This window comes from Triturus cristatus, chromosome 3_2, assembly GCF_964204655.1.
Source record: "Triturus cristatus chromosome 3_2, aTriCri1.1, whole genome shotgun sequence".
Lineage (NCBI taxonomy): Eukaryota > Metazoa > Chordata > Amphibia > Caudata > Salamandridae > Triturus > Triturus cristatus.
In genome coordinates, this window is record NC_140584.1 from 230972142 (window position 1) to 230999173 (window position 27032).

The 27032-nt window shown below is 42.4% G+C and overlaps 1 protein-coding gene across 1 annotated transcript in view; it reads right to left on the reverse strand.

Moving 5' to 3' along the window:
• LRP1B (LDL receptor related protein 1B) overlaps positions 1 to 27032 on the reverse strand; it is a 3634433-nt gene that overhangs the window by 1991081 nt on the left and 1616320 nt on the right. The window contains exon 16 of the mRNA XM_085647014.1: positions 13432 to 13572. Within this exon, the coding sequence (XP_085503140.1) occupies positions 13432 to 13572 (141 nt within the window). The remainder of the gene's footprint in view (positions 1 to 13431; positions 13573 to 27032) is intronic.

A 27032-nucleotide genomic window follows, 5' to 3' on the forward strand; every position in this document is an offset into this window, starting at 1 on the left:
GTAGCTTTGGACAGACTTTTATCCAATCTAGTTGTTTTACTATTGGACCTCCTGTTTTTTGCTTCTCTGCTGTGAGTAAATCTCATTATTTGGGCCCTGCTCACTGAAAACCGTGGTAAAATGGAATTGAGTGGTAACCATCAGTGTCCAACTTTTAAAATAAGGTTCACTGCTGCACAGCTGTGGCAAGAGGCTCTGCTCTGTTTTCCTGTAACCATGTGTACATGTGTGCTACTGTGTATGGGATAAGCTAACTGAACCACTGACCAACTCAGCCCAGTGTCTGTGCTCAGGTGGCCTGTTGCAGATGTACCTTCAATAAAGTGATTTTAGTCTGTATCTGAAATATGAGTAAAAGTTATTTAATAAACAAAGGTCTGCAGATGTATTAGATACCTGCAGGCATGAATGCATAAGACAAGAGTCAGAATAATATAGATAATAAATGTGACATTAACATCCACAGTACATCTGACCATATAAAGTTTACCTAAATAAGTCCTTGTTTCTTCACATGTTCAATAAGACACAAATCATAATTTTCTTAAAGAAAAGGATAGTGGTTAAGATAAAGAATACAAAACAACCAGACCTAAAATTATTGAAAGGGAATCTGCAAGGGACAATCACCTTCCAGCTAAAACAAAAACAAAAACACTTTAGAGGAGCCCCAGATTTAAGTTTACTCTCTGCCTAATATAAATGTTAACAATGATAAAAATATATGCTCAAACATATAAGGTTTATTAGTCTTCAACATATTCCAATTGATCAAATAAACATGAGTGACAATATGCATTAAAAGGAAAATGTCAGACTTTTAGAAATAAAGGTAGCACTTTCAATGTCTAATGCAGACATTGTACTTTTGTAAGTAGAAGCATAAAGAATAGTATGATATTTTCTGGATAAGCAGAAAACCGAACTTCTTAATCCATAGCTAAACGCCATAGGAGTTCACTGACGATAGGAATCGTCATGCTATATTTGTCATTTGTAAGAAACAACCAGAATGTGATGCCTACCCTCATACCCTCACAATTACAAATTGAAATATGAAATTAAATATTGATCACTAATATTTTTTGCACCAAATTCTTTCCTGGTGCATGCCATTGCTGGTGATTTAAGATAAGTGTGCCTGTGTGCTTATGCTACAGTGGCAAGCACAAGAGACATGCACATTAACATTTCAGAGGCTATTGTGGAGAATTATATTAATGATTGTCACATTGGATATTTAATTGAGTTCATGTGAACATATAACTGACACTGTATGATTTGAAATTAATAGGCCAGCACAACCTAACTTTTTAAGGAAAGTTAAGCCCTCATTAAAGTGCCATTTTTTCACCTCTCACCGTGCTTGGAAATCTGTATCTAGCTTTGAAGTTTACCAAATGGCAGGCTATGAATACAACCCTCTAATTGTTCGGAATACCATTCAGACACATAATACCAACCTATCTGAAATTAGAATAGAAAAAAGTGGGACCCTTGCCAGGTAATGATTTGATTCATAAATATATACAACAGTTCCCTAAACTGATGGTCATAATGTGGAGACAATTAAAGCAATGGCTTTTGTTTGAAATATTAATTCCAGAATGTCTTCTTCAAACATATTCGTATCTTTTTTCAACAAAGATAACAGCAATTTTTGTCAGAGGAAAAAGAAATGTTCAAAAATAAAAATTAAAATAATAACTTTATGTTCTGTTATGACTTTCACCACTTGAGAATGTGTGATTTAACAGTACTTGACAAAAACAATTCAAGGCTCATTTTTCATGGAATTTACAATGCATCTTAAGTAGATGTAGCCAGGGTTGACATAATTTAGTAGAAACACTGAAACTGCCTTATCTTCTGAATGCTAATGAAATAATTTAATGAAGCCCATTTGAGATGGCTGAGGAGCTGCATACTGTTTAAAAGGACTATATCTTACTTGCAGTTAATGTCAACATGTTTAAACATGTGGTTTCTCCTTAGTATGTGGATGGGAGAGTAATTACACAAGTCTAGTAAAAAAGAGTTTGGCTTATTTTGATCAAAGTTTGCACTATGTGATTTGGAAGTGATATACACACTGAGAATGTGTGAATGTATATACCTGTGAATCGCTTAATCTATAGGAATATGTGCCCCTATCTCTATTTATCAGTGTATAAATTGGCTACAAGCTTATCATTGGGGCTCCTCACCACTTACCATCCATTAAGAATAAATGATTCAATAGAATGTGCAGCAAAGCACAGAATGAACTCTGTATAGCCTTGAAAACGTTGCCATGGAATCCACAACTGGATTTTAAGAAGTTTCAGGAATATCGTAGTGCTATAAGCAAGGTCAAACAGGTTTATATCAAACATGGAAGGAAAGAACTGATGTATGCCAGTCATGCTAAAGACTCAGAGGTCTCCTGGTGTATTATTTCATGCAGGAGAGGATGTAAATCTACTTGATTTGAGCTTGAAACGTGTAAATTCCCGCAAACTGCTTGATTTTGTATTTATTTTACCTGAATGGGATCAATACCCCTAACCATGTTGTGCCCCAACCATGTCTCAATACTTTGGTTATTCCTTTTAGCATTTCTGAGGTAGTTAAAGTTATTCAAAAGGACGTCTCATAAAACCCCCCAGCCCATATGGAGTTTCAATGAACATTTACAAACTAACAGAAAACTATGTGACCACTTCTGAAGAGGGTGTTCAATTTTGCTGATAGCAGAACTACATTTCCTAGTGTGGGGTTTTTGCATGGATTAAAGTCACACTTCTTCATTTTAAAGGTTATTTCTGCAAATAGCTCTACATAAATATTAAGATTGTGAGAATTATTTTAATTTCATTCTGATATTTATCATTTTTGGGTGAATGTAATAATACTAAATAGTACTGTATTTATTAGAACAGAACACAATAGACATTGCAGGAAGTTCCATATATAAAACCTAATTTCAATGAGTTGCTTTTTTGGGCAATTTTAAAACGTGTTTATGTACTAACCCTCTTTTAAAAATGTCAGCAAAGAAGTTAACTTAATAGATGCTTAGGCATATTGGCCATCATCTTCAACAATCTGAATAAAAAGCTGTATTGTTTTATCCTAAAATTCATTTTGGTAGAGCAGAGTTTTCATCACCATTACAAATAATGTACCGCATTAGCTCAATTTTATATTGTCCCAACTTTTCTACCAGTATCACTTCTGGAAAGAAGCTTTATGAATGAATAATTGTCATCCTGCGCCCTGCCATTCTTATTCTTAACAAAGGGTGTTGAGTTTCAATTTCTGACATAATAAACTTTAAAAAATAGCCTGGGTTTTGTTTGTAATGAACAACAAATCTAATATCTTTTACTAAAACTCATTATTATCATCCATAGTCCTAACGACCTTTGACCCTGTCACCAGGCAGGTCGCTCCCCCCATCCGCCACGCAGCCCCCTGTGGGTTGAACCTCCGTTGCCGCTTTTGCCGCCTGACTGCTCGCTCCCTTTTTTATTCTGTACCCCTGCGCTTGGCTTTCTGTGCCACTTTGTTTTTTCATTCTGTGCCCCTGTGCTTTGCTTTCTGTACCCCTTTGCTCTGTTGTCCCTCTCCCGCCGTCTTTTCCCGCCGTTTTTTCCCCGGGTTTTCCCCCGCCGCTGAGCTCCTGCGGCCCCGCCCCCTTCACTCCCATTGGCCGCCCTGCTCCCACCTCCCAGCTGCTCCTCCCTCCCTCTGCCCTTATATGGAGGCTGCGAAGCGGCCGCGCAGTGGCCGCGCGCAGGGGGTGCGCCTAAGGCAAGCCTGTCTGTGCCCGTCCGTGCCTGGACCGCACCCAGCACCAGAACCCCTGGACCCCGCACCCCTCGCAACGCCAGACTGCACTACGACACAAGCACCCTCCACGCACTCAACACCAGACGAGACCACCCCTGGTACCGGGCCACCCCAAAACGCACCCAGGGGCCTTTCACCTGCCGGAACTGCAGATTCACCAGCATCCAACCCTCCACACCACCAGCCAGAGAACCCAACCACCTCCACTGCATCCTCCTCAACACCCGCTCCGCTCGCAAGCACGCCATCGAACTCTGGGACCTCCTAGACTCCACCGCCCCCGACGTCGCCTTCCTGACGGAGAACTGGCTGAACGCCACCTCAGCACCAGACATCGCTATAGCCATCCCGCAGGGCTACAAGATCTCCCGCAGAGACCGCACCAACGGAGTGGGAGGAGGAATCGCCATCATCCACAAAGACTCCATCAAAATCTCAACGCACACCGATGACACACTCACCACCGCCGAGCACATGCTCTTCCAGATCCACACCGACCCCAACACCACCCTCAGAGGAACTCTCATCTACAGACCTGCCAGACCCCGCCCACAGTTCAGTGACACCATCCCCGACCTCATCAGCACCCACGCCCTCGCTTCCACGGACTACATCCTCCTCGGGGACCTGAACTTCCACCTCGAGAATAACATTGATGCCAACTCCACCGCCCTGATTGACAACCTCGCCAACCTCAGACTCAAACAGCTCATAAGTTATCATAACGACACCTACTCACGCCGCTGGACACACGCTCGACCCCATCTTCTCCGCAAGCCCCCATGTCTCCTTCAACCACACCACCGAACCACACTGGACCGACCACAGATGCGTCCACTTCACCTTCAGAAAACCCACCACACACCACCGCACCCAACAGCTACCACGCCGCTGCTGGGGCAAGGTCACCGAGGACCAACTGACTACCGCCCTCGCCCTGAGACCACCCACCGACCCCACCGACCCAGACACCGCTGTGACCAACCTCACACAGTGGATCAACGACTGCGCCAACACCCCTGCCCCTCTCAAGACCTCTACAACCAACCACACCAACAAGAAAGCCGCCTGGTTCACCGAGGACCTCCGGATCTCCAAGCACACCTGTCGGAAGCTGGAGAAGAAATGGCTCCACGACCGAACACCAGACAACCACACAGCCCTCAAGAGCACCACCCGCAGACACCACCAACTCATCAGGACCGCTAAGAAGACCGCCTTCAAGGATCGCCTAGACAACAACGCACACAACACCAAAGAGCTCTTCAGCATCGTGAAAGAACTCTCCAACCCCAGCTCCAACACCAACGACATCCCGCCATCTCAAGACCTGTGCGACTCCCTGGCCACCTTCTTCCACCGCAAGATCACCGACATCCACGACAGCTTCAACTCCGACCCCCCGCACCCACCACCGAGTCCACCACCCCTGTGACTACCACTCACACCAGTTGCCTGACCATCTGGTCCAGCGTCAGCGACGAAGACACCATCAAAACCATGAACTCCATCCACTCCGGATCCCCATCAGACCCCTGCCCTCACCACGTCTTCAACAAAGCCAGCACAACCATCGCGCCCCACCTCCGGAAAACAATCAACTGTTCCTACGAGACAGCAACCTTCCCAGAAAGCTGGAAGCACGCCGAGATCAACGCCCTTCTGAAGAAGCCCAAGGCGGACCCCAAGGACCTCAAGAACTTCCGGCCCATCTCCCTGCTCCCTTTCCCGGCAAAAGTGACCGAGAAGATTGTCAACAAACAGCTGACCCGCTACCTCGAAGTTAACAACATCCTGGACCCTTCCCAATCCAGTTTTCGCAGCAACCACAGCACCGAGACCGCCCTCATCGCCACCACTGACGACATCCGGACCCTGATGGACAAAGGAGAAACCTCCGCCCTCATCCTCTTGGACCTATCAGCAGCCTTTGACACGGTCTGCCACCACACCCTATCAGCACGCCTCCATGACGCCGGTATCTATAATACGGCACAAGTTCTAACTGATTCTCAGCACTTAGATTTTTCCATCATCCAGTTTTTACAGCTGTGGGAGCTCCGGACTCGATTTTTCCTGCCAATTTTACAAGCCAGAAAAATAATGGTAGACTTTGCCTGCACCACCTGCCAAGTCTCATTCCCACTTTGTATCAGACAGATCATACAATACTTCCCCCAGAAGAACATACTTTCTCCTTCTCTCGCCTAATTCTTCCACCCCTTTCTCTCACCCCATCCCACTTTCAAACCTGTGCATACACTTACCGCCTGCACAGAGCAGGTGGTAAATGTATGCAGTAAAACCAAGATACACAGTAGCTCAGTACCTACCTAAAAGTCAATATGTAACAACGAAAATAATACATTGCAACATCTGTAATGGTAATCAAACATGAAATAATCTCCCAAATTAATGAATCGAGTCTTCAGATTCTTGTGAAAAATTGTTTTCCTTTTTTATTCCTTTATGTGATACTTCTTCATCAGATTTTTTTCATAAAAAACACAATACAATGTTCATTATTATTATTATTTTCGTTGTTACATATTGACTTTTAGGTAGGTGCTGAGCTACTGTGTATATTGTGTTTTTGGTCATCCAAATTAGTGGGAACTAGGAAGGTCAAGTTCTCAGCTATTTGCACTACCCTCTCAGCCCAATTTCTTAACACGTAAGACTTACTGGTGCAGGCCTTGAGAGCCCTGACCTTCTATCTCGTGCTATACAGTAAATTCCCACAGCTTGGCGAATTTCATGTGGTTTTACAATCAGAAATATTGGTCCTCTACATCACTTCCCATTCCGTCAGGATTTACTCCTAAATGTATGGTATTGTGAAATCATCACACAGTCGCAGTAAAATTGCAGTGCAATTTATATCAGGGCCTAAAGCCACCAGTATAAATCAGGGAGTCCTTTCCATATGAGACTACACAGGCCTGAGACTTGGTTACAAATTCACCTAAATCATTTGCAAAATTAATTGGCAAGTACCTGCATTTATGCACTGAGCAAATTTGCAAAAGGCACAAATATAACAGACCTTAGCAAGAGAAGTTTAGTTTAGATCAAGAGCTCTTCAAATGCTCCAGATTTTTTAAAGCGTGCATGCACTGATTTCCTATTTTGGATATAAAGTTATTTTACGTTAGCATACGCATGTTCCTTAAATTTCCTATCAAAAAGTGTTAGGTTAGATATGACCCTATTACCATGTACTGCTTCCCCTAATTAACATACACAAGGCTAAATGATAATAGCAAGAGCATTTATCCATTCTTAATGCCACATTGCATAAAAAGAAATCAGCCCTTACTGTTCAACATCATACAAGTCTCGAATTTACTAGACAAAAAGATACCCATCTCTAGCAACTATTTTCAAATATATATGTCTCCAAAATACCAAATAAACTTCCAAATTATCCTTCCAAACTCTTTTCAGGGCCCGAGGATATTGCAGCCAGGTGTTCAGTACATTTTGTCAATTAATTCTGTAATGTCAAATATAAGGCTGTGTTATTTTAAACTTTCATTTTTCTATTGAAGACTGTTTAATGTTGCAGAAAATAATTGGATAGAATATTAGCATATATTTTCATATCTACTCTGAGTGACATTGGTGTATGCATGGCACACTCCTGTGCAGGTTTTTATTTTTTATTACTGTGATCACTGTTTTTCTAGATGAGTCAATGATGGTATCGCTTGCAGCATTTTCTTCATAAACATCAAGCTGAATAGATAAAAGTAAATAATTAAATGTCTATGAGAGATATCCCAACTTCCTTCTTGCATCACTTCATTAGACAATGTAGTTTTATGCCCCAACATGACTGCTTTTAATCTAAGGAATTTGTTAGGATGGATATTTTTAACAACAAGACGAAAAAATATCTAGGAGATGTTTAGATCTGTAGTCACGTGAAGGCAAACTCGGTCACAGTAGCGGTTCGTGGAGCGAGTTCCGTGGGGCGGTGAGGCGGGGCGGGGGAGGGGCAGGGTGGGGAAATGTAAACACCGGAATATGGATGAACGATGCAGCGCGCGCAAAGGAATTCGTTTTATTAATTTAAATGTGTACTTACCTCCGTTCATCCATATTCCGGTGTTTACATTTCCCCACCCCACCTCACTGCCCACGGAACTCCCTCCACGAACCGCTACTGCTCGGTCAACAGGTTAAGCACTCACTGCTGGCATCTGCGTTGGATTCGCTGGTCAGGACTTAAAACCTATCATGACTGTTGATTGCTAGGCTGCTTAGGTGTAAGGGCTCGGACGTGCACATTTCTCTGTGCATGCACTATCATTTTGTGAATGTTCTACAGAGCTGCAGAAAAGGCTGGATCGTGGAAAACCTGGCTGATGGTGTTAGAGTACTGTCACCTTTTTTGGGGAGGTGGAGGGGGGGTTTATATAGCGCAAACTAGAACCAAAGGTATCAGAGTGCTTTAATTAAACATCAGCTGTGTTACAGACGGTAGGCATTGGGAGATTAAGTAATTTGCCCAAAATCAGAGAATGTTGAACGTTCCTGCTGAGACTCCAACCCGGTTCCCCAGCTCCGAAGTCAACCAGTCTAGCCAGTAGGCCACATCCTGAAATGATTCCCTGCCACATACTTATCGTAGTTTGTAGATACATTCATTTGGGAAAGTAGAAAATAACGTAGTAGTGAAGTTCGCCATGTGTGTGTCATACCAGTTAGGTATATAAGGGGATCATATATCCAGTTGCGGCCGGTGCAGGTAAGCGCGGTGGGGCAGTGGAGCGGGGCGGGTAGAGAAGTCAGCAGACAAGACAGGTTTTATTTATTTATTTAATTTTACAAATTCCCCCGTCTGTCGACTTCCTCCCCTGCCACCCCGCCCTGCCCCCACCCCACCGCCCTACTGTGATTGCCTGCGCCGCCCACCGCTGTCAAAATCCTACCTTTAGGAGCATGGAGTGTGATTCCTCAATCGTCGGACTTGGCATGTACTGTTCCTGAACATATTTTTATTGTGTCCAAATCTGTCCACTGTATGGCTTTTAATTGATAAACACATTATCCATTAGTTTTGTATGCAGCAGTATGGTGTCGTTCTAACTTTTATCGCTGTTTGCACGAGTGGCTCTTGCCTACAGTTGGGGCTTTCCATTGTGTCAGATTATATCCACTTAATGTCAACAGTAAAACTGAACAGTAAGCATGCCCTATTTGTAAACTACCAAACACTACTTGCTTGCTCTCTGTCTATTTTTAGATATGGCAGTGGAAGGCTGATATTTGTTTCAATATTTTTACATCATGTGCTATTTTTATGTATAGTTAGTTATTTCTTATTTTCCACCGTCAATGGGTTTTTGTCTAGAATAAAGGAAGGTGAGGCGTGTGGTGCTGAGCTTTGGAGAAAAATGAATGTAAAATGACTGGCTGACACCCCAAAAAATGTATGGCAAAGCTCTAGAGGCTCCCCACATAGAGTTAGGTGTAAATGGTAAAGGCACACTGTGTTGTAATGAATTAAACTCTGAATAAATTCTACTGCAGGTATATATGAGCTATTTATAATCAAGGTCCAAAAGAAATATGTTTCTATAACAATTGTTACCCTTTCAATGTCGTGTTCATGGAATTAATACCTTCCTCAAGTTTATCTTTAATTCTGTCTGGACAGATGCAGATAATCTTAGTCATTCTAGGACTGCAAATTTAAAATATTGATGCGAAACCAGAAATGCAATGTTTGAAATTAAGTTGTGATCTAACAGTTTATAAACACTCTCTGTGTTTCAAGTTTGCTTTAAGACTGTTAACACCAAGATCTTCACTGCAAGCTCCTCTCAGTGCTGGAAACTCCAATTCCGGCTTGGTTCCCTGCAAGTAAATTTGGGGAGTACAAGTTATTTCCCCTAGAATGGTGAATAACACATGGGCAGAGTGCAAAACCTGCCAAGCATGGATCATATTTACAATTAAACCCACCAGTCCTTGAGGAAGGCAGTAAGCTTAAGGCCTGTAATGTCCCTGCCGTTGGCCAAAATGGAGGAGGGTGAAGTACACCTTCTTACCTCGTCTAATGTCTTTCTTAGTATTTATGTGTCTGTTTGTCTGTGCGTGTATGTGTGTGTGTGTGTGTTTATTTCTGTAGCGTGGTCATGTCCAGGTGGACGTTAGAGCACTTCTCAGATAACAGAAGCAGACAGTCCTACATTCCCAATGCACATATTGGTTAAAGAAAAAATGGGCAAATTACGAGGAAACAAATTGACAGAGTAGGTGTGTTTGAAGTACGTCTACATTTAATTAATGAACATTGGAATGTATGTCATCGCTCTTGCTGGTGGACGGTAGGTTGAATTGAACCATGAGATGTTCCTTCTTCAAAGCTCGATTCAACATTTACCATATTTACAATTCTGATCTATAGAGTATATTCCAAACGTTAAAGAAAAATCTGAAAAATTAGCATGTGGATCTTGTTTCATAACATATGATTTTTTGCCAATGTATATGTCACACAGCATGCATATTTATTTAATTAAAATGGAAAATAAGTAGCTTAGGGCATAGCTCTAAATATATTTATGAGTTCGCGTGCATACTATGTTGGAATCGCTTCCGCTATAAGTTAATTTGTTATGCATTTGTGAGCGTGGTATATGATTAAATAACCCCATTTATTACGTTATCTATTTAAACGCCGCAAGAAATACAATGTAACACTTCGCTGCTCTATCTAAAAAGTCTAGTCTTTAGGGAATGCATACATTTTGCCTGCGTGTTTGTAAAGGTCAGCCTGAGATGAAGGGTAAGTGAGGGTAAACTGCAGTCAGTCAAGTGCAACATTTTTACAAAAATATTGAGTCAGGTGGGAATTCCTATGCACTTGACATCAACGATTTCAAGTGTCTGGGATTTCTGCACAAAGTGTAGACTGTTTAAATCCTAGTGGACTGCTAGAGAATATCACTAACAGCTCTTTAAACTATTATCCACAATGCAACCCACGTTTAGCATTTGAATTCTGAAATACAGCTCTATATATCAACAGTATGTGTGAGTATACAGGCGGTCTTTGGCATTCAGTCCACTGAGATACAATAGAGGTGCATTGAAACTGGCAAGGAGACTGATTCAAGAAGAGTCATAGGCCCACATGCAACTAATCAAAAACCAGTCGCAAACAGGCAGATTCTCAGAATCTGCCCCTTTGCGACCGGTATTTTTGAATTTGGGATGCATCATCCCAAATGCAAAAATCGCAATTTAAGTAATCTCTAAATTGCGATGACTTAAATTGCAATTGCATTTAAGGAATCTCAAATTGAGATTCCTAAATGCAATGCATTAAAGTAAAATAAATAGCGATTTCGCTAATGAGGGGAGCAAATTACCATGAAGTTGAACTTCATGGTAAATTTCAAAAACTTTGAAAAATGCACTAAAGTGCATTTTTCAAAGTTCCATTTTACACACACACGTGAAAGATGTACTCATATGCAGAATTCAGGGGTGCAACAGGGTGTCCTTTTGACACCCTGGCACCCTTGAAATTGCATGAGCAATTTGCGATTCTCTAATTGAGAATAGCAAATTGAGAATGTCTTCCCATAGGAATGAATGGGGAGGTATTCCTTAATTGCGACTCGTAATTTGCGAGTCGCAATTAAGGAATGTTTAGAAATCGCTATTTTTTAAACAATTTCTACATGCATAGCCTTTTGCTAATCCTTATTAGCGAATCCTTATTTTTCGCTAATAAGGAATGGCATTGTTGATGCATGTGCCAGATAGTTTGCTTGTGCTTCATTAAGCCTGCCAGTTTATGCAAAAAATTACTGTTTGTTATTAGTAATGTATTGGGGCAGGAATCAGCCTCAGGCACACAGTAGACCTCCAGCCTACCCTCTGTGATCTTATGGGCATATTAATCAAGGGTTTCGTGTCACACTTGTGCCATGCAAGGGAGCACAGGACGAAGCAAAACCTATAATGAGATTAACCATGCCACACAGGGCTCCTTGTGGGCCCTGCATGGCGTGGTAAATCTGTCGGAAAGGTGCACCTTCGCCAGGGGAGGTGTAATGAGGAGAAATATCTTTATTCCGTCTAGTTTTTTCCTCTTTCCACATGCTTGTGCAATTTGCCAAAATACTTTGAGTGGAATTTAAGACCACAGATTTCTTTGCACTTGTGGTTGAGAAATCCACACTTGTAGAACTATTTACCCCTGCCAAGAATCCCTTAGTGAGTTACCTGCAGGTGTCAAAGAAGGTACCTGCAGTTATAAACTCATGGTTAACATGCGTATAGGGCCCAAAGTATCTTATTTAAAATACACGTTGGTGGTTTTCTATGTGTTAACTGTACACAAGGTACAAAACTCTATTGAGATACTTTCTCAATGTATTTTGATACAGTTTTTAAAGTCATAGTGGTACAATTGCTGTCAGAGCACAAGTGCCACAGAACCTATTGAGTTTTCTAATTCCTGTAAGATATTTTCTACTTGAACCAGTCTCTCGAGAGCAAAACAAAAAGTAAAGATAAGAAAGATAAAAATGAAAAATTCGCAAAACCGAATGATTGTAATTTACATGGTATTATGTTCACACAGTACACAAATATTGGCAATGCCAATAGGTCTCATCAGTGAAACCTATTGGCTTTTCCAATGTTTTTTGTGTTTGATATCCTCAGCGGATATCTGAAAGTCCCTGCAGCCACCTTTAATTGAGTTTGTAAAATCATACAAATGCATTAAAAGATGGATGGTATTAATGTGCACACACTTAGGGTGGCCATCTTTGAATATGTTTGCAATTCTTGAACAAACCCATTCAAAGCCTGCTGCCATGGATACAAAAACAACCAGGTCAGCCATTTAGCAATACCTCTGTAACATTTAAAGAGACTCATTCAAAGATGGTCATGGTGGATATGTGCACATCAACTGACACTGTCCTGGAAGTGTTCAATAATACAAGCCCATTGCATGGTGCCTGTATGCATGAGCATGTGTAGGTGTCGAAGTAAATTTTGAAAATTGTTAGAAACTCATTTAAGGATGGAGCGCATTAATTGCAAAATGTTTAATATTAAAAAAGTAAGTGTAAGAGTGGCAGGGGAAGAGACATCAAGCCTGACGGGAAGGGGACAACATAGGGATGAGTTCTCTGAATTCCAGAAACATCGGTTGTGGAAGAATATATATCAGTTATTCAAATCACTGTGAGACTGACATGATCCTGGACAGAACAAATGCAAGAATACGGAGTTAGGCCGTTGAATTGAGATAGACAGCAAAGCCATCTATTCATTGGCAAAGGCGTACCCAAAGCCCACTCTTTGAATATTGGAAACATTGGGGCAGATTTATGAGCCCCTTGCGCCACTTTTGCGTCACTTTTAACATGGGAAAAGTGACGCAAAAGTGGCGCAAGGGACTCATAAATCTGCCCCATTATGTCTAGCCAACCGACTGCTAAAATTGTCTGTATACGAGACCCAACTAAATACCAAGGCTCAAAGATTGCAAAATTAAACGTTACATTTCTGCAAAAACCTAATTAGAATACAAAACATATTAAAAAAATAAATACGTACAACATATTTCAGGATCTTCATCACTACCATCTAAACAATCGTCATCTCCATCACATTGCCAGCTATCACGAATACAGCGCTTGTTCTTGCATCGAAATTCCCCAGGCTTGCAGATTTGGGGGAAAACTTCACCAGGATTTACTAAAAAGAAAAGCAGATAAAATACAGCATTTAACTGACAAAAATCTAAATTAAATAACAAAAACTGTCATTACTCAAGAACATTTGGCATCATTCTGCTATCTAATAATTTTGAAATCTATCTTTTTTTTTTCCTTTTACAGAGTTTTATATAGCGCGAACTTGACCTGAATCGGATATCAGAACGCTTTACATAGCACCAGTTGCATTACATGAGGGCAAACTCCTTTTTTTTGTTAGGCACGGGAAGATTAAGTGATCTGCCTAGAATCACAGGATGTTCAGCATCATTGCTGAGACTCGAACCCAGGTCCCCTGATTCGAGGTCGACCGCCCTAGCCGTTAGTCCAACTCCTCTTATCTATCTATCTATCTATCTATCTATCTATCTATCTATCTATCTATCTATCTATCTATCTATCTATCTATCTATCTATCTATCTATCTATCTATCTATCTATCTATCTATCTATCTATCTATCTATCTATCTATCTATCTATCTATCTATCTATCTATCTATCTATCTATCTATTTATCTATCTATCTATCTATCTATCTATCTATCTATCTATCTATCTATCTATCTATCTATCTATCTATCTATCTATCACAGGCACAGACAGGTTCTGAGTTTAAATATTCCTGAAGTGACATTTGCTAACACCTTTGTACATTAGGGGAGAAAGAAAACAACCAGAAAGAAATATGGAGAACAGCAAACAATTATTTATACGTGACTGTCCTTTATAGTTCACCACGCCACTGGATGCGGATAAATAATGTAACCCAATGCTTCGATTACTATCCAGTGTCATGCTGCCATGCTAATGGGAGTGCCAACCCCCTACCAGTATTTTGCTTCACCTATATATTTAGTTAACCTGATGGTAGAGATAAGGCTAGATGGAGGAATCTTGAGTAAAACACTGGACAATAGAAGCGGAGTGATAGGACTCAATGGTGAATGCCCTTAGCTTAACCTAGAGAGAAACTGGTTGTTGCAGAGGGCAGGGCCGGGCCAAGCTTCCTGAGATGAAACACTGCAGGACAATGGTAGCCAATTTGTAACTAAACCTTTGTACTGCTCCTCAAACACACACTTCCAGCTACTAGGAGCATCAATGTTCAAATTCAGACCTACATATTATCGAAGCAGTCATTCTGGTGAAGCAGTGTAATGGCAGAGGAAGCAAATGAGAAATTCCGGGTAAGGCGAACAGTACCTCACATCTGGTTTGACCTAACTACCCTTGCATCTGTCTCTGATTAACCTTGCACCTTTGAGAGGCTGAAGTCAATACGCTGTACTTTGCAGAGCACCAAGTAATTTATAAACAAGAATTTACAAATGCAGAAGGCTCGACCTTGCCTGGCACTCTCTCTAAGCATGCAAGTATCCAGACTGGATTCACAGAGATGGTTGGATAAGCATGTACGCTAAAGTACATGTGCCATATATGTTCACTTGCAGATGTCTATATTCAGACTCAAGTGAGTTTTCCTTACAGTCAGGCTCAAAAAGAGAGGACCCAGTGCATCCTAGGCACGAATACTATAAGTACTCATGATTACTCTGCCCTCTGTACAAGAGCAGAGAAGGATGATAATCACCGCGCATGCTCACTAGTGTGGACTGCTGCTTATGCAGTGCCTCTGTGCTTGCTAACCATACAACAAGCATAGCTCTACTTGCAAAATCATGTTGGTGAGTTGCATGTGGGAATATACAATGTTGTAACACATTACAACACATATTGTAAGGTGAAGGGCTAAATATTAAGGGGCAGATTTCCAAGTTCCTTGTGCCTCCTTGCATCACTTGTTTTTTGACGCAACGGTGGCACAAACAATGCGGCCAATTTACAACGTGAGCATCTAGGGAGATGTGTCACGTTGTAAAGCCCTTGTCACATTATACCTGACACAGGTATAATGTATGCAGAGTGGGCGTTCCCACTCAAAAAGCCATGTAAAAAAAGGCACCTGTTGCCGAAGACAGAGGTGAGCGGTCCCCCCCCCACCCCAGCGCAAGGCAAAATGGTGGCTCCTACTGCGCTGGCCTACCGTGATGGGAGATGCATCCAAGTGGGCTTACAGGGACTACGCTACTCCCGCCTGAGGACGCCTGGGAGATCCTGTGTCCTCTTTAACAACTAAGGGAGACTGGCCCTTCCTTTCTTGTTAAGTTCTGTTGTACCCGGCACACGCACGGTGTGGAGAGGGGTCCCAGGGGCCACCACTTTTTCGAAGCTGAGGCTGATGGGTGCCTGACCCTAACATGGCCGCCAGTGGTGACTTTTTTTTCCCCTTGCTGAACCTTTCCTTACATAACCCTACCAGGACTGTGTCTGACCTCAAAATGGTGTCTGGAATTCATTCAGACCTTGGCTTCTCACCCCCCCGCACTAATCTGACAATCTTTGAGTACACATGATCTCTATTCTGACAGCGGAGTCTGATCATTCTGTCCGACGCCCGGTGGAGCTGCTCTGTTCAGCTATTGAGGAGATCGGCCTTGGTTCATCCCCTGACCGTCACCTACCCAGCCGGACCTTGGGCACAGTTTCTCCCCGTCTCCCTCTCTCGTCCATCCCCCCCCCATTGTATTTCTGCAATTCTTCTTTTTCATGTCTCCTATCTATCTATCTTTCTGACCGATGCCCGTTGGAGCTACCTTGAGTGCTAAAGGGGAGACTGGCTGTGGATTACCTCCTCGGCCGTCACCTACCCATTCGGTCTTTGGGCAGACTTTGCCTTTGTCTCTCTTTCCGTCTTCCCCCTCTCCCTCTCCCTTCTCACTCCCCCTCTCCCCTTTCCTCTCTATTTGTCTCTCCTTCTCGCTCTTTAATGTGTCGCATATATTTGATGTAACGTGTAATTGTTATCATTGTTGTAACATTGTTGAACCTTATGTAAAGCACTCTGATACCTTCGGGTCTAGCCAGCGCTATATAAAACTCCTTAAATAAATAAATAAATGTAGAACTGATGCTTTGAAATTTACAACATTTTACTGTGCCACTCTGCGCCTACACTGCGTCAAAATCCATACACCTGCTCAGACCAGGTGTAAGGAATGACGCAGGGCTGTTTGAATGGGACTCGCCTATCTGTTGTGGCGCACTGCTGGAGGTGCGTCATTTTCATGAACAACTCCAGCAATGCGTCACTTTTGGGCCAACAGATGCATCAGAATTTCTGACGCATCTGTGAATCCTTGCACCATGGAGCACTGCATTGTAAATACAGCACATCCATGGTGGCGCAAGGAAACTGACGCATCTATGAGGATGTGTCAGTTCCTTGTAAATCTGCCCCAAAGTGAGTACTATTATTTCATAATAGTTGCTATAGGATAGTCTGCCTAGTTTCTCTACTAGACTGTCGAACCATATTCAAAATGTGCATTCTCGTAGATATTTTATTCCACTGTTTTTAATATCAAAATAGTGTTGCATCTCTGATTCATTAATGCAATTCCAATAAAGTTCTTAAATGTAGACATCAAACATGTACTCTGAAACAGATATACTGACATATAATGTACAAATCGGTTGTGCGGCTTACATTTAACACAACATTCACACCGTCTCCTTGCTGTTAAGCAGGAGTTGTAAAATCAACTTGGTGGGTGAGGCAGAGCCCACTAGAGTATACTGTAGTTTGATCAACAACCTACAAACCAATATTATATAAGTGGTAGTCACCACTGTGTAGTTACAGTTTGTCAGAGTTTTCATAGGAAAATGTATGCAGATCTGTCAAGCAGGGGCCTATAAAAGAGGGTTTAAAAAGTTTGATTTCCTACATTAATTCCCATAGGAAAGTTAGCTCTTGGTACAGCAAAAATGACAGAAACTGAACTACACCAAATTAGGCAAAAAGTTAGAATTTTACTTGGAGAGCATGCTTTTTGTGCTTTGGTGTAAATCTGTGCAACCAATTTTGAGCGATTAGCTTTTAAATTTAAGCTGTGCAAAATTCGCATCATTGATTTTAGCAGTTAGGTGAAATGTAAATCAATAATTTCACGGTATAATTTATGTGAAATGTGACCTCATGTCAATTTTTGACTTAACGACACAATTCACTGTAAAATAATAATGCAAAAAAAACAAATTCACTGTGAAGAAAATCCATTCATGCGCTGTTGTTCCCATGCTTTTGGGGTACATTTTTAACTCCAAAATTCGTGGTAAATGTTTATAGGGAATGGTGCGCAATAACGCAAAATGGCGTGATGGCACAATTTCAGGAATTTTGCATAACAAGCGTAATCCGAAATCACTGCAATTACCTGAATTACACCATCATAACTTCAATTTTGCACAGGCCTACTTTAAAGAGGGGATCAGTTTTGGCATGAAGTGGTTAAAGCTCAGAAAAAGAAAGGCATTTAAGGACGGTTGCTCCTATGGAGAAAAAAAGGGCCTTTCTGATTGACCAAGAGATCTTTTTTACCTACTGGTCATTTTGTTACCCCATACCAGTTACAGTACCACAGTACTGAATGCTCTGACGTGGTCAGCTCTTCCCAGTGTATCTCCACCAGTAAGTGCCCTGTGAGCCCTGAACTCTATCTCTGGCTGCAGGTTTGAGGCCCTCCTCCACATGCAGGCTCCTGCCTACACCTCATCTCTGGTGGTCCAGTAGGAGAGCACTCTGCTCTTCTGCTGTTCCGCCTCTCTTGACTTTCTCTGCCCTCTTTTTGCTCTCTTTTTCTTTGTTTGCTCTCTCTTTTTTCTTTTTGCACCCTTTTTCTTTGCTTGCTCTCTCTTTCTCTTTTTGCACTCTTTTGCATTTTTCTAACTCCCAGCTGCTGCTGCTGCTCTTGCAGCCCCTCCCCACTCCAGCATGTCCATCCTGCTCCTGCCCTCCCCAAACCCCTAAATAATGGGGGCCGCTGAATGGCAAGGAGACCTAGACCACTGACCTGGTCAGCTCTCCCCCGCGCAGCTCCAACATTTAGTACCCTGTGAGCTTTGAGTTCTCCGTCTGTCTGCAGGTTAGAGGTCCTCCTCCACCGGTAGGCTCTTGCCTGCGCATCATCCCTGGTGGTCCAGTGGAAGAGCACGCTGTTCTTCTGCTGTTCTGCCTCTCTTGACGATCTCTGCCCTCTTTTTTTCTCTTTTTGCTCTATTTTTCTTTTTGCTCCCTTTTTCTTTGCTTGCTCTCTCTGTCTCTTTTCATGCTCTTTTGCATTTTTAGCACTCCCCAACACTGCTGCTCCCATGGCCGTCACCCCTCCAGTGTGTCTTTCTCACTCCCGCTCTCTCCTCGGCCCTTACTTAATGGCGGCCGCTACAGAGGCGTGCCGCTGGAGCGCCAATGGCAAGCCCATCTGTGCCCGTCTGCAACCTGACCACGACCCAACCATGACCTGCGCCAGGGACCCTGTCCCCCAACCCACCTCCATTACAAGTCCAGTACCATTTGCGCTCTCAAGCCCAGACACAGCAACATCTGCCAGCTTTCAATGCTGAGCGACACCCAAGGTCTGATCTCCTGCCAACATTGCAGCTTCCCCTTCACCCACCTCTGGACCCAGCTGCAGCACCCAGCCTACCAGACATCATCGCACACAAACCACTGAACTGCATCCTCCTGAATGTGCGCCCCCTACATAGGCAAGCCTTAGAAATCTGGGACATCCTCAACACCCACACGTCAACTTCCTAACAGAAACCTGCACCAACATCAACTCTGTGCCCGACATCGCAATTGCCATTCCCAATGGATACAAGATCCTGAGAAAAGACTGCTCCACCCGCCCAGGAGGAGGTATCGCCATCGTCCACGAAAGTTCCCCTCACATGACATCCACTGACCCAGATGAACATCTCCACATCCAGATCCAGACCAACCCCAAAACAACTCTCAGCAGAACCCTCATCTTCATGCCTCGTGGCCCTGCGCTTTCTTCACTGACATCATTGCTGACCTCTTGGCACCCCACGCCTTTGCCTCCACAGACTACATACTATTCGGAGACAAAAACCTCCACCTGGACAACCACGACAACTCCATTACCACCGCCCTCCTAGCTAACCTCGCTAACATAGGACTGAAACAGCTTGTCACCATCCCCAAGCACACAGCAGGGGACACACTCTAACCCATCTTTACAGCAGGAAACAGCGTCTCCTATAGCCATACAACAGAACTTCTTTGGACGGACCACCACTGCATACATTTCTCCTTTAGAAAACTCATGTACACAAGCACGCACACCGCTCCCCACAGAAGCTGGAACAAAGTCACCAAAGAACAGCTCACTGCTGCCCTCAAGGCACCCCACCTCCAATGATGCCAGAAGCTAACACAGCAGCATACAACCTCTACCGCTGTATCACCACCTGCACAGACACTCCCACTCCCTGAAAGAAAGCCACAGGGTGACACATCAAGAAAGCAAGCTAGTTCCCCCCTGCACTCCAAGAATCCAAGCAATCCTGCCGATGACTCGAAAAGACATGGAGGAATAGCAAAACCCCAGGAACACACATCACCAACAGAACAGCCAGCACAGCACACCACCAACTTATCAAATTGACAAAGAATAACTTGCTCCAAGACAGAATCCTCACCTTTTTCCACCTCAAGATTAAAACGCTCTATGACAACTTCGACAACCATAACCTCTGCATCGCATCAGCCCCCACCCTAGCGATGCCACCCAACAGACCCTACTCATTTGGACCTTCCTTGTGACAGAAGACACCTTAAAGACCATGACGAACATCCACTCCGGAGCACCCTCAGACTTCTGTTCCTCACGCATCTTCCACAGAGCCTCCATGGCCATTACATCCGAACTAGGCCGGACCATCAACTGCTCCCTTGAGACACCCACATGCCCCGATGACTGGAAATACACTGAGGTTAACCCCCACCTGAAGAAACCCTACACAGACCTAATGGACCGCAAGCATTTCAGGCCCATCTCAATGCATCCATTTGCAACCAAAGTCATCGAAAAACGCCATCAACACCCAGCTAGCAAACTTCATCGAAGACAACAATGTCCTGGGCATATCCCAATCCAGATTCAGCAGCAACCACAGCACCAAGATCGGCCTACTTACTGCCACTGATGACATCCGTACCTTCCTCGACAAGGGTTAAATGGCAGCCCTCATCTTCCTGGACCTCTCAGTTGCCTTTGACACTGTCTCCCACCATACACTAGACACTAGACTCCACGACGCCGGCATCTGAGGAACGGCCCTTAACTGGATATGCTCATTTCTCACAGGCAGAACGCAGCAAGTCAGACTCCCACCCTATCTCTCAGAACCCACAAAGACCAGATGTGGAGTACCCCCAGTTATCCTCCCTCAGCCCCACTCTCTTTAACATCTACATGGCCCCCCAGCATGCAACAGCACATGGTGGCCCCCCTTCCCTCGGAAACACCACCACCCCAACAGACCACGCACAAAACCTCAGCATTATACTGGACTCATCACTCACTATGAACCGACAGATCAACACTGCATACTCTGCCTGCTTCAACACCCTTTGCATACTCCGAAAAATGCTCAGCTGGATCCCCTCTGAATCCAGAAAAATGGTCACACACGCCCTCATCACTAGCAGATTGAACTACAGCAACACCCTTTATGCCGGCATCAACAAAAAGCTCCTTTGCAAGCTCCAGACCATTCAGAACGCCACAGCAAGACTGATATCTGACATCCCCGCTGCAACCACATCACCCAACACCTCCATGACCTCTACTGGCTCCCCATCAAAAGAAGAGTGACCTTCAAGGCCCTCACGCACGTAAACAAGGCCCTCCACAGCATCAGACCAGCATACCTAAACATCCACTTATCCTTCCACGCACCCAAGAGTTACCTCCGATGAGTCTGCCTCTCTCTTGTCACCATACCACGCATATACAAGACCAGAGCAGGGGGAAGTCCTTCTCCTACCTCGCAGCCAAGACCTGGAACGACCTCCACTGCCGGCAAAGCCCTACACTGCTCAAGTTCAGGAAGGACGTCAAGACCACAGCACCCTAAGGAGCTGCCCCAGTGCATTGAAACCCTCCTGGGTGAGTAGCTGCGCTATACAATGCCCTGATTGATTGATTGATTGATTGATTGAATGATCTAATTGGCTGGTCACAACACAGAAAAAAAAAATTAGGCTGCCATTACAGTCCGGACACAAAATAGAAAAGCCACATAAGGGGGCAGGGTGGGCACACTCTGATCCCCAGGGCCATGTGGGTGGTCCCTTAACTAAATTTTAAACAAATATTTATTTTGAGTCTACAAGAATGCGTTACCAGTACTCAAAACCACAGTACTCTATGTGGCTCCACCTCTGGAACTGTAGTACGACTACTGGTAATGTGGTACCCAAAAACAATAACAAATTTACATGGATCAGGTCATAGACCACACCCTGCAGAAATAATGATAAGATTGATGACAGTCCTGTAATAATTTCTAACTTAAATAGTCAATAAATTATCACTGAATGTGTTTTTTTATTGATCTTGCTTATCACACATAAAAGCACATGCCAGAAATGTGCATTTGATGAAATAGTAATTCATCAATTGTTACATGTTCAATAACACGTCTTCAAACTGAAATGAAAAAAAGGTGCATCTGCCCTGAAATACGTAATTCTTACAAAAAAGTGAGACAAATGAAACACAGAGTGTTCTCCAAATGAATGTGGGGGAAATTGAAATGATGCACTTTGGAAAAGCTTCTCAGGCTTGGTCAGAGTATTGGTGGCCCCAAGAATTTGGTACCCCACCCTGTCCTATAAAAGGAGTTAAAAATCTTGACTTTACAATAGATGACAAGCTTCCAGTGGAAATCCATGTTAAGGCCACATGTGGTACCTGTTTTTGCATATTTTATCTGTACAGGAAGGTGGTTTTGTGGCTTGTAGGAAGTCTCACACACTTATAACCAGTCGCATCAATTATGGAAATGCCTTGCTGACGGATATGTATCTATCCCTGATAACTTGCCTTAAAATGGTCCAAAACATTTTTTTTAAAACTTTTATTTTATTTTCCAAATCAGAAATTTTCAGTACAAATAAATGACGCTTTGAGACATAGAGGAACAACCCCAATTATAGACAAAAAACTAATTCAAAATTCAGAGTTTAGGATTTGGGCAAATAAAACCGCATGATTACAGCGAATATCGACTGCTAAACATTATTTTAATCAAAACTACAGTTTAAAGGGTCTCAGTTAAAACATACCCAGGTTCAATCAATTTTGTTTTTTAGAGAGGACAGATCTCTAGCTTTGGCTAACGCCAGCTTAGTCAGCTTGCCTTGGAAGGGAAGAAGAAACCCATTACCTAGCAATACAGAGCCGAGCACAGACTATTATTATTGAAAGCATGAGGCCATTCATAGTGTACGATCTTATTTGTGTTGGCTTTTGTCCATTGGTTATTGAGCTCCCACTTGCAATGACTTTTGATGAAAGTTGAACATCAGTGTTCTTCAGATTTGAATTGATTTTTTGGCACATCACTGAACGTATTCAGCTTACTTCAGGCTTGCTATCCTTTGACAGCACTACTGTTACCCTTATTGGGAATGATTAAATGATGGCATATCAAACACCATTTGTTGAGAGTGCCAGTCTTTTTACAAGGCTTACCAGGGTTTTTCACTTTTGTCGGTGCTTCCGTGCGCAACTTATCCTGGTGGGCAAATAAGGAGCAGAATTAGTTGAGGATAATATGTCATTGTTCATTGTCTGGGCAGGATGAGGAGTTTGAGCTTTCCTCGGGTGACTCAAGTCCTACACTTGCCTGTCAGCAATAATATCTACATTTTAGATTATTGGTTGTGTTGCTGATTATTTTGTTGAAACTGCTGCGATTTGGAGTGTTAAGAACCCTCATGTACCAATGGCAAGCATTGCCAATTTCAGCCCACAGTTAATCCAAACATGATTTTCTGTTCTATTTGTGCCAGGTTTATACCAGGTCTATTATCAGAATCAGCAACTAATTATATGTTCCATTGTTAATTGAGGCAGTTATTGTAGTAGGTACACTGAGTTTAGCACTGTACCTTCCATTTACTTCATTACTTTCCCTTGTGACTCTCTTCGCACATCCTCTCTGTCTCCGTCCCCGGTGCAACATTGTAGCTATTTGCACTGTTCACATTGTTGTAGCTTACGCTGCTTGACATGTTCATCATTCAGCAAGCTCTGAAAGCTCTGAATGCAAGTAGACGTCAATACTGACTCTACCCTTTGTGACCTAGCTGACGTTGCTGGTGCTTCTGCACCGAGCTGACTCTACTTCCTTGTCCATGTTTGTCTCATTTATCCATGAATCTGCTTGGGTTTCCTTTGTCCACCCAGTTGTGGGATGTATAGCTTGAAGCACTGGTGAGTAATGGTATAATAGTCCTTACACTTTGTAGGAGTGAAGCATTGCGGCCGCCAACCCCCGACATGTTAGACAGTTTTGCCTCTAAAGCAGCGATATTTTTATCGCCCTATCAGCAAGCTGTCGCTAACAGCTGTTAGCGACGGCTTGCTGGCATTAGCGCCCGTGTCAAAGCCGCTTTGCATGTCAGTGATAATAATCGCTAATGACATGCAAAGTAGGCGTTCCCTAGGTGTTCCCTCTGGAAACAACCCTGGAAAAGTCGCTAACCGCACATCGCGATATCATCAAGCCGGACCCTGATTCCCATAGCGACATAAAAAACAGAGCTAACCGCGGTTATCACCATAAGCTAACGTCTGCTAAATGTCAGACTTAGCTATATTTATAATGGGAGGTGGATTCTAAGCCTAAATCCACATCTCCCAATTAACAAGGATTCCCTTAGCGCTTCTAGTTGCATCACTTGATTTCCAGCGATGTTCCCTCATAACGCCGCTATCGCCGGAATTTTTATCGCCGTGGAGATAAGTGTTGATAATATCGCGTTATCCCGGCGTTATGCAAATTTGCGCTATGTGCTCTCTGCGATGTTTATCGCAGTTTGTTGGTGATATGCCCCAGAGTTTTCTGTTTTACCTCATGCTATGGCTCTATATAATGGAACTTGATGTATAGTATAGATCTCAAAATGATGTGCTGACATTATTAGACGTGAATTCTTGAGGTGCAAAACTCATTAAGTAGAATGGCCATAACCTTAACTTGCTAGGAAATTGAGAAGATTAAAACACAGTTTGTAGCAAGGAATTGCAAAAGAAAAAACATTGTGTCAGAGATGATCCTAACTGTTTCTCCTATCCTTGCTGGAGAAATGAAGATAATGGTATTTCCTGTGATGTCATTTTTAAACATATATGATGTGATGTAATTTCCAGTGATGCCATAATTATGCTTAATAGAGCTCATGACACCTTTAAATCCCAATCACATTTGGAATACACAATGGTGTCAGTATATTGCTGTCTAACTGCAGGCACTTAAGTATATTTGCAATGCAGCTGGACTCTCTTGGTGGGCTCCTATTCTGAAGAACAGTGTGCCGTTTCTTTTTGTGATGGGACTATACGATTGGGGAAAGATTTTATTAAAACACAAACAATATAGTTATAGAGACATGTTAAGATGTCATTGATATTGAACTGACACGAAATTAAAATGTGCAGAAACACAGTATGTAACCAAACCTGCTAGTACTAGACCTCACAATGTTTAAAGCAAGCTTCATTTTCCCAGCAGCAAAGTAAATTATGCTGAGAGCTGAGACATGCACAAGATGCTCAAAAGAGAATTGACCTTACCCTGGCATGTCTTTTATTGAAAGCTTCACATCATATAACAAGAATGCTTCTGATTTATAATAACATTTTGAAATGTTTTGCTGGAAACACAGTATGGTTGAATAGAATATTTTATATTGTTTCATAAATGAAATGCAACGCATTAATAGAAAATGTTGTTCTTTTAAGTAGATTTCACGTTTTAGAATAGAGAAATGTAGTGATGAGTAATAGTCTTCGCAGCTGATGTTTCTAATTCACATAGCCTATTGTTAAGCTATAATGCAATTAATTTAATTAGAAGTTTAAAAATGTGCTCATCCTCATGGGAAAGGAGGTCTAAGAAATTAAAGACCTCATACATAGAAATATTTGTAATAAATGTTTCAGACTTGATGATAAGTCTTTGAAAACCTTTGACCGTGGACCTAGGAAATGATGAGGCAAATCTGTTTTCAAGAAGAATTGAAAGCCAATTGGACTAGAGGAGTAGAAGATACAAGTGCAACTGCAACATTTATTTTTACTGTTACATTGGTGAGTGCTCCTAGAGTGGGTTCACGCTTCTTTCACACACTTTTTCCCTCTATGCTCTTACCTATATAAACCCTGTCCGCACTGAAGATGGATGCTAACAGTTTTATGCTGAATGCTGATTTGCTGTCCCTTTCCTATCTTAATTGTTGATTGCAGTTGCTATTGCTACTACTTGATCATTTTGCTTCATCGCTGAGACATATTGAGATGGTAATCCTCTCTTTGTTGGAGGTTTAGCCATTATTGAATTTGAGCTTTATGCTCTATCTCACTCTTCCTGTCGAACTTGAGCTCTTTATGGGTTTATGCTACCACCATTTTTGCCCCATCCTTTAGAATAGGGAGTCTTTCCTTCATGGACAGGCTGCATTATTTGTTATGATTTGCTCTAACCATATATTTTTAGGATCAATTCTGTAATTTGACTGATACTTTAATGAATTCAATAAAAAGAATGAGAACTTACTAAACTTTTAATGAAAATAAAACCCTTATAACTTACACCTCACGTTATTGAGTGAACCAAGAAATAGTATTGTGCCTTTGATCTTCTCATAAACGACGGCAAAGGTCTGTCACAGAGAAGTGAGAGGAACATCAGAGTAGGAATCAACCCTGTTGGTGTGAAATAGAAATGCTAAACCCTTTTATTTAATTGATTCCTGCTCCAACACCATTGAAGGTTCTTCCATTCCTACCATATTTGGACATATCCTGACTGCTTATACACTTCTTGGCTGCTTCAAAAGGCATGTGATTTGCAGACTGCCACATTGGGATGTAGCATTGTTTCTCTCTTAGTTAGGAGACAATTTTTTTAAAGATTTTGGCCATTGTGCAGTAAATGGTCAGGAGTGCAGATTCTTCAAACTGTTACCGGTGACTCTGATGTGATAGACTCACCACGACCATCTACATTATAGGGTGGTGCCATTTTTAGAAAAGGTGATAGTTTTTAATGTGGCTCTTATATATTGGTGACTTTCAACAAGCAATATAATTTGTGTTAGGATATTGGACAAGTAATTTGCTGGGTACCTTGCTGCACATTATATAGTTCATGAAAACAATCAGCAAATGCTCACCTAATTTACCATATTAGCAGAGGGAGCTGCTGCAATATTACATATTAAATTATAGGGACCTGATGTGAGTTGCTCTTCTGTCCAATACCTCCCCTCTATTCTA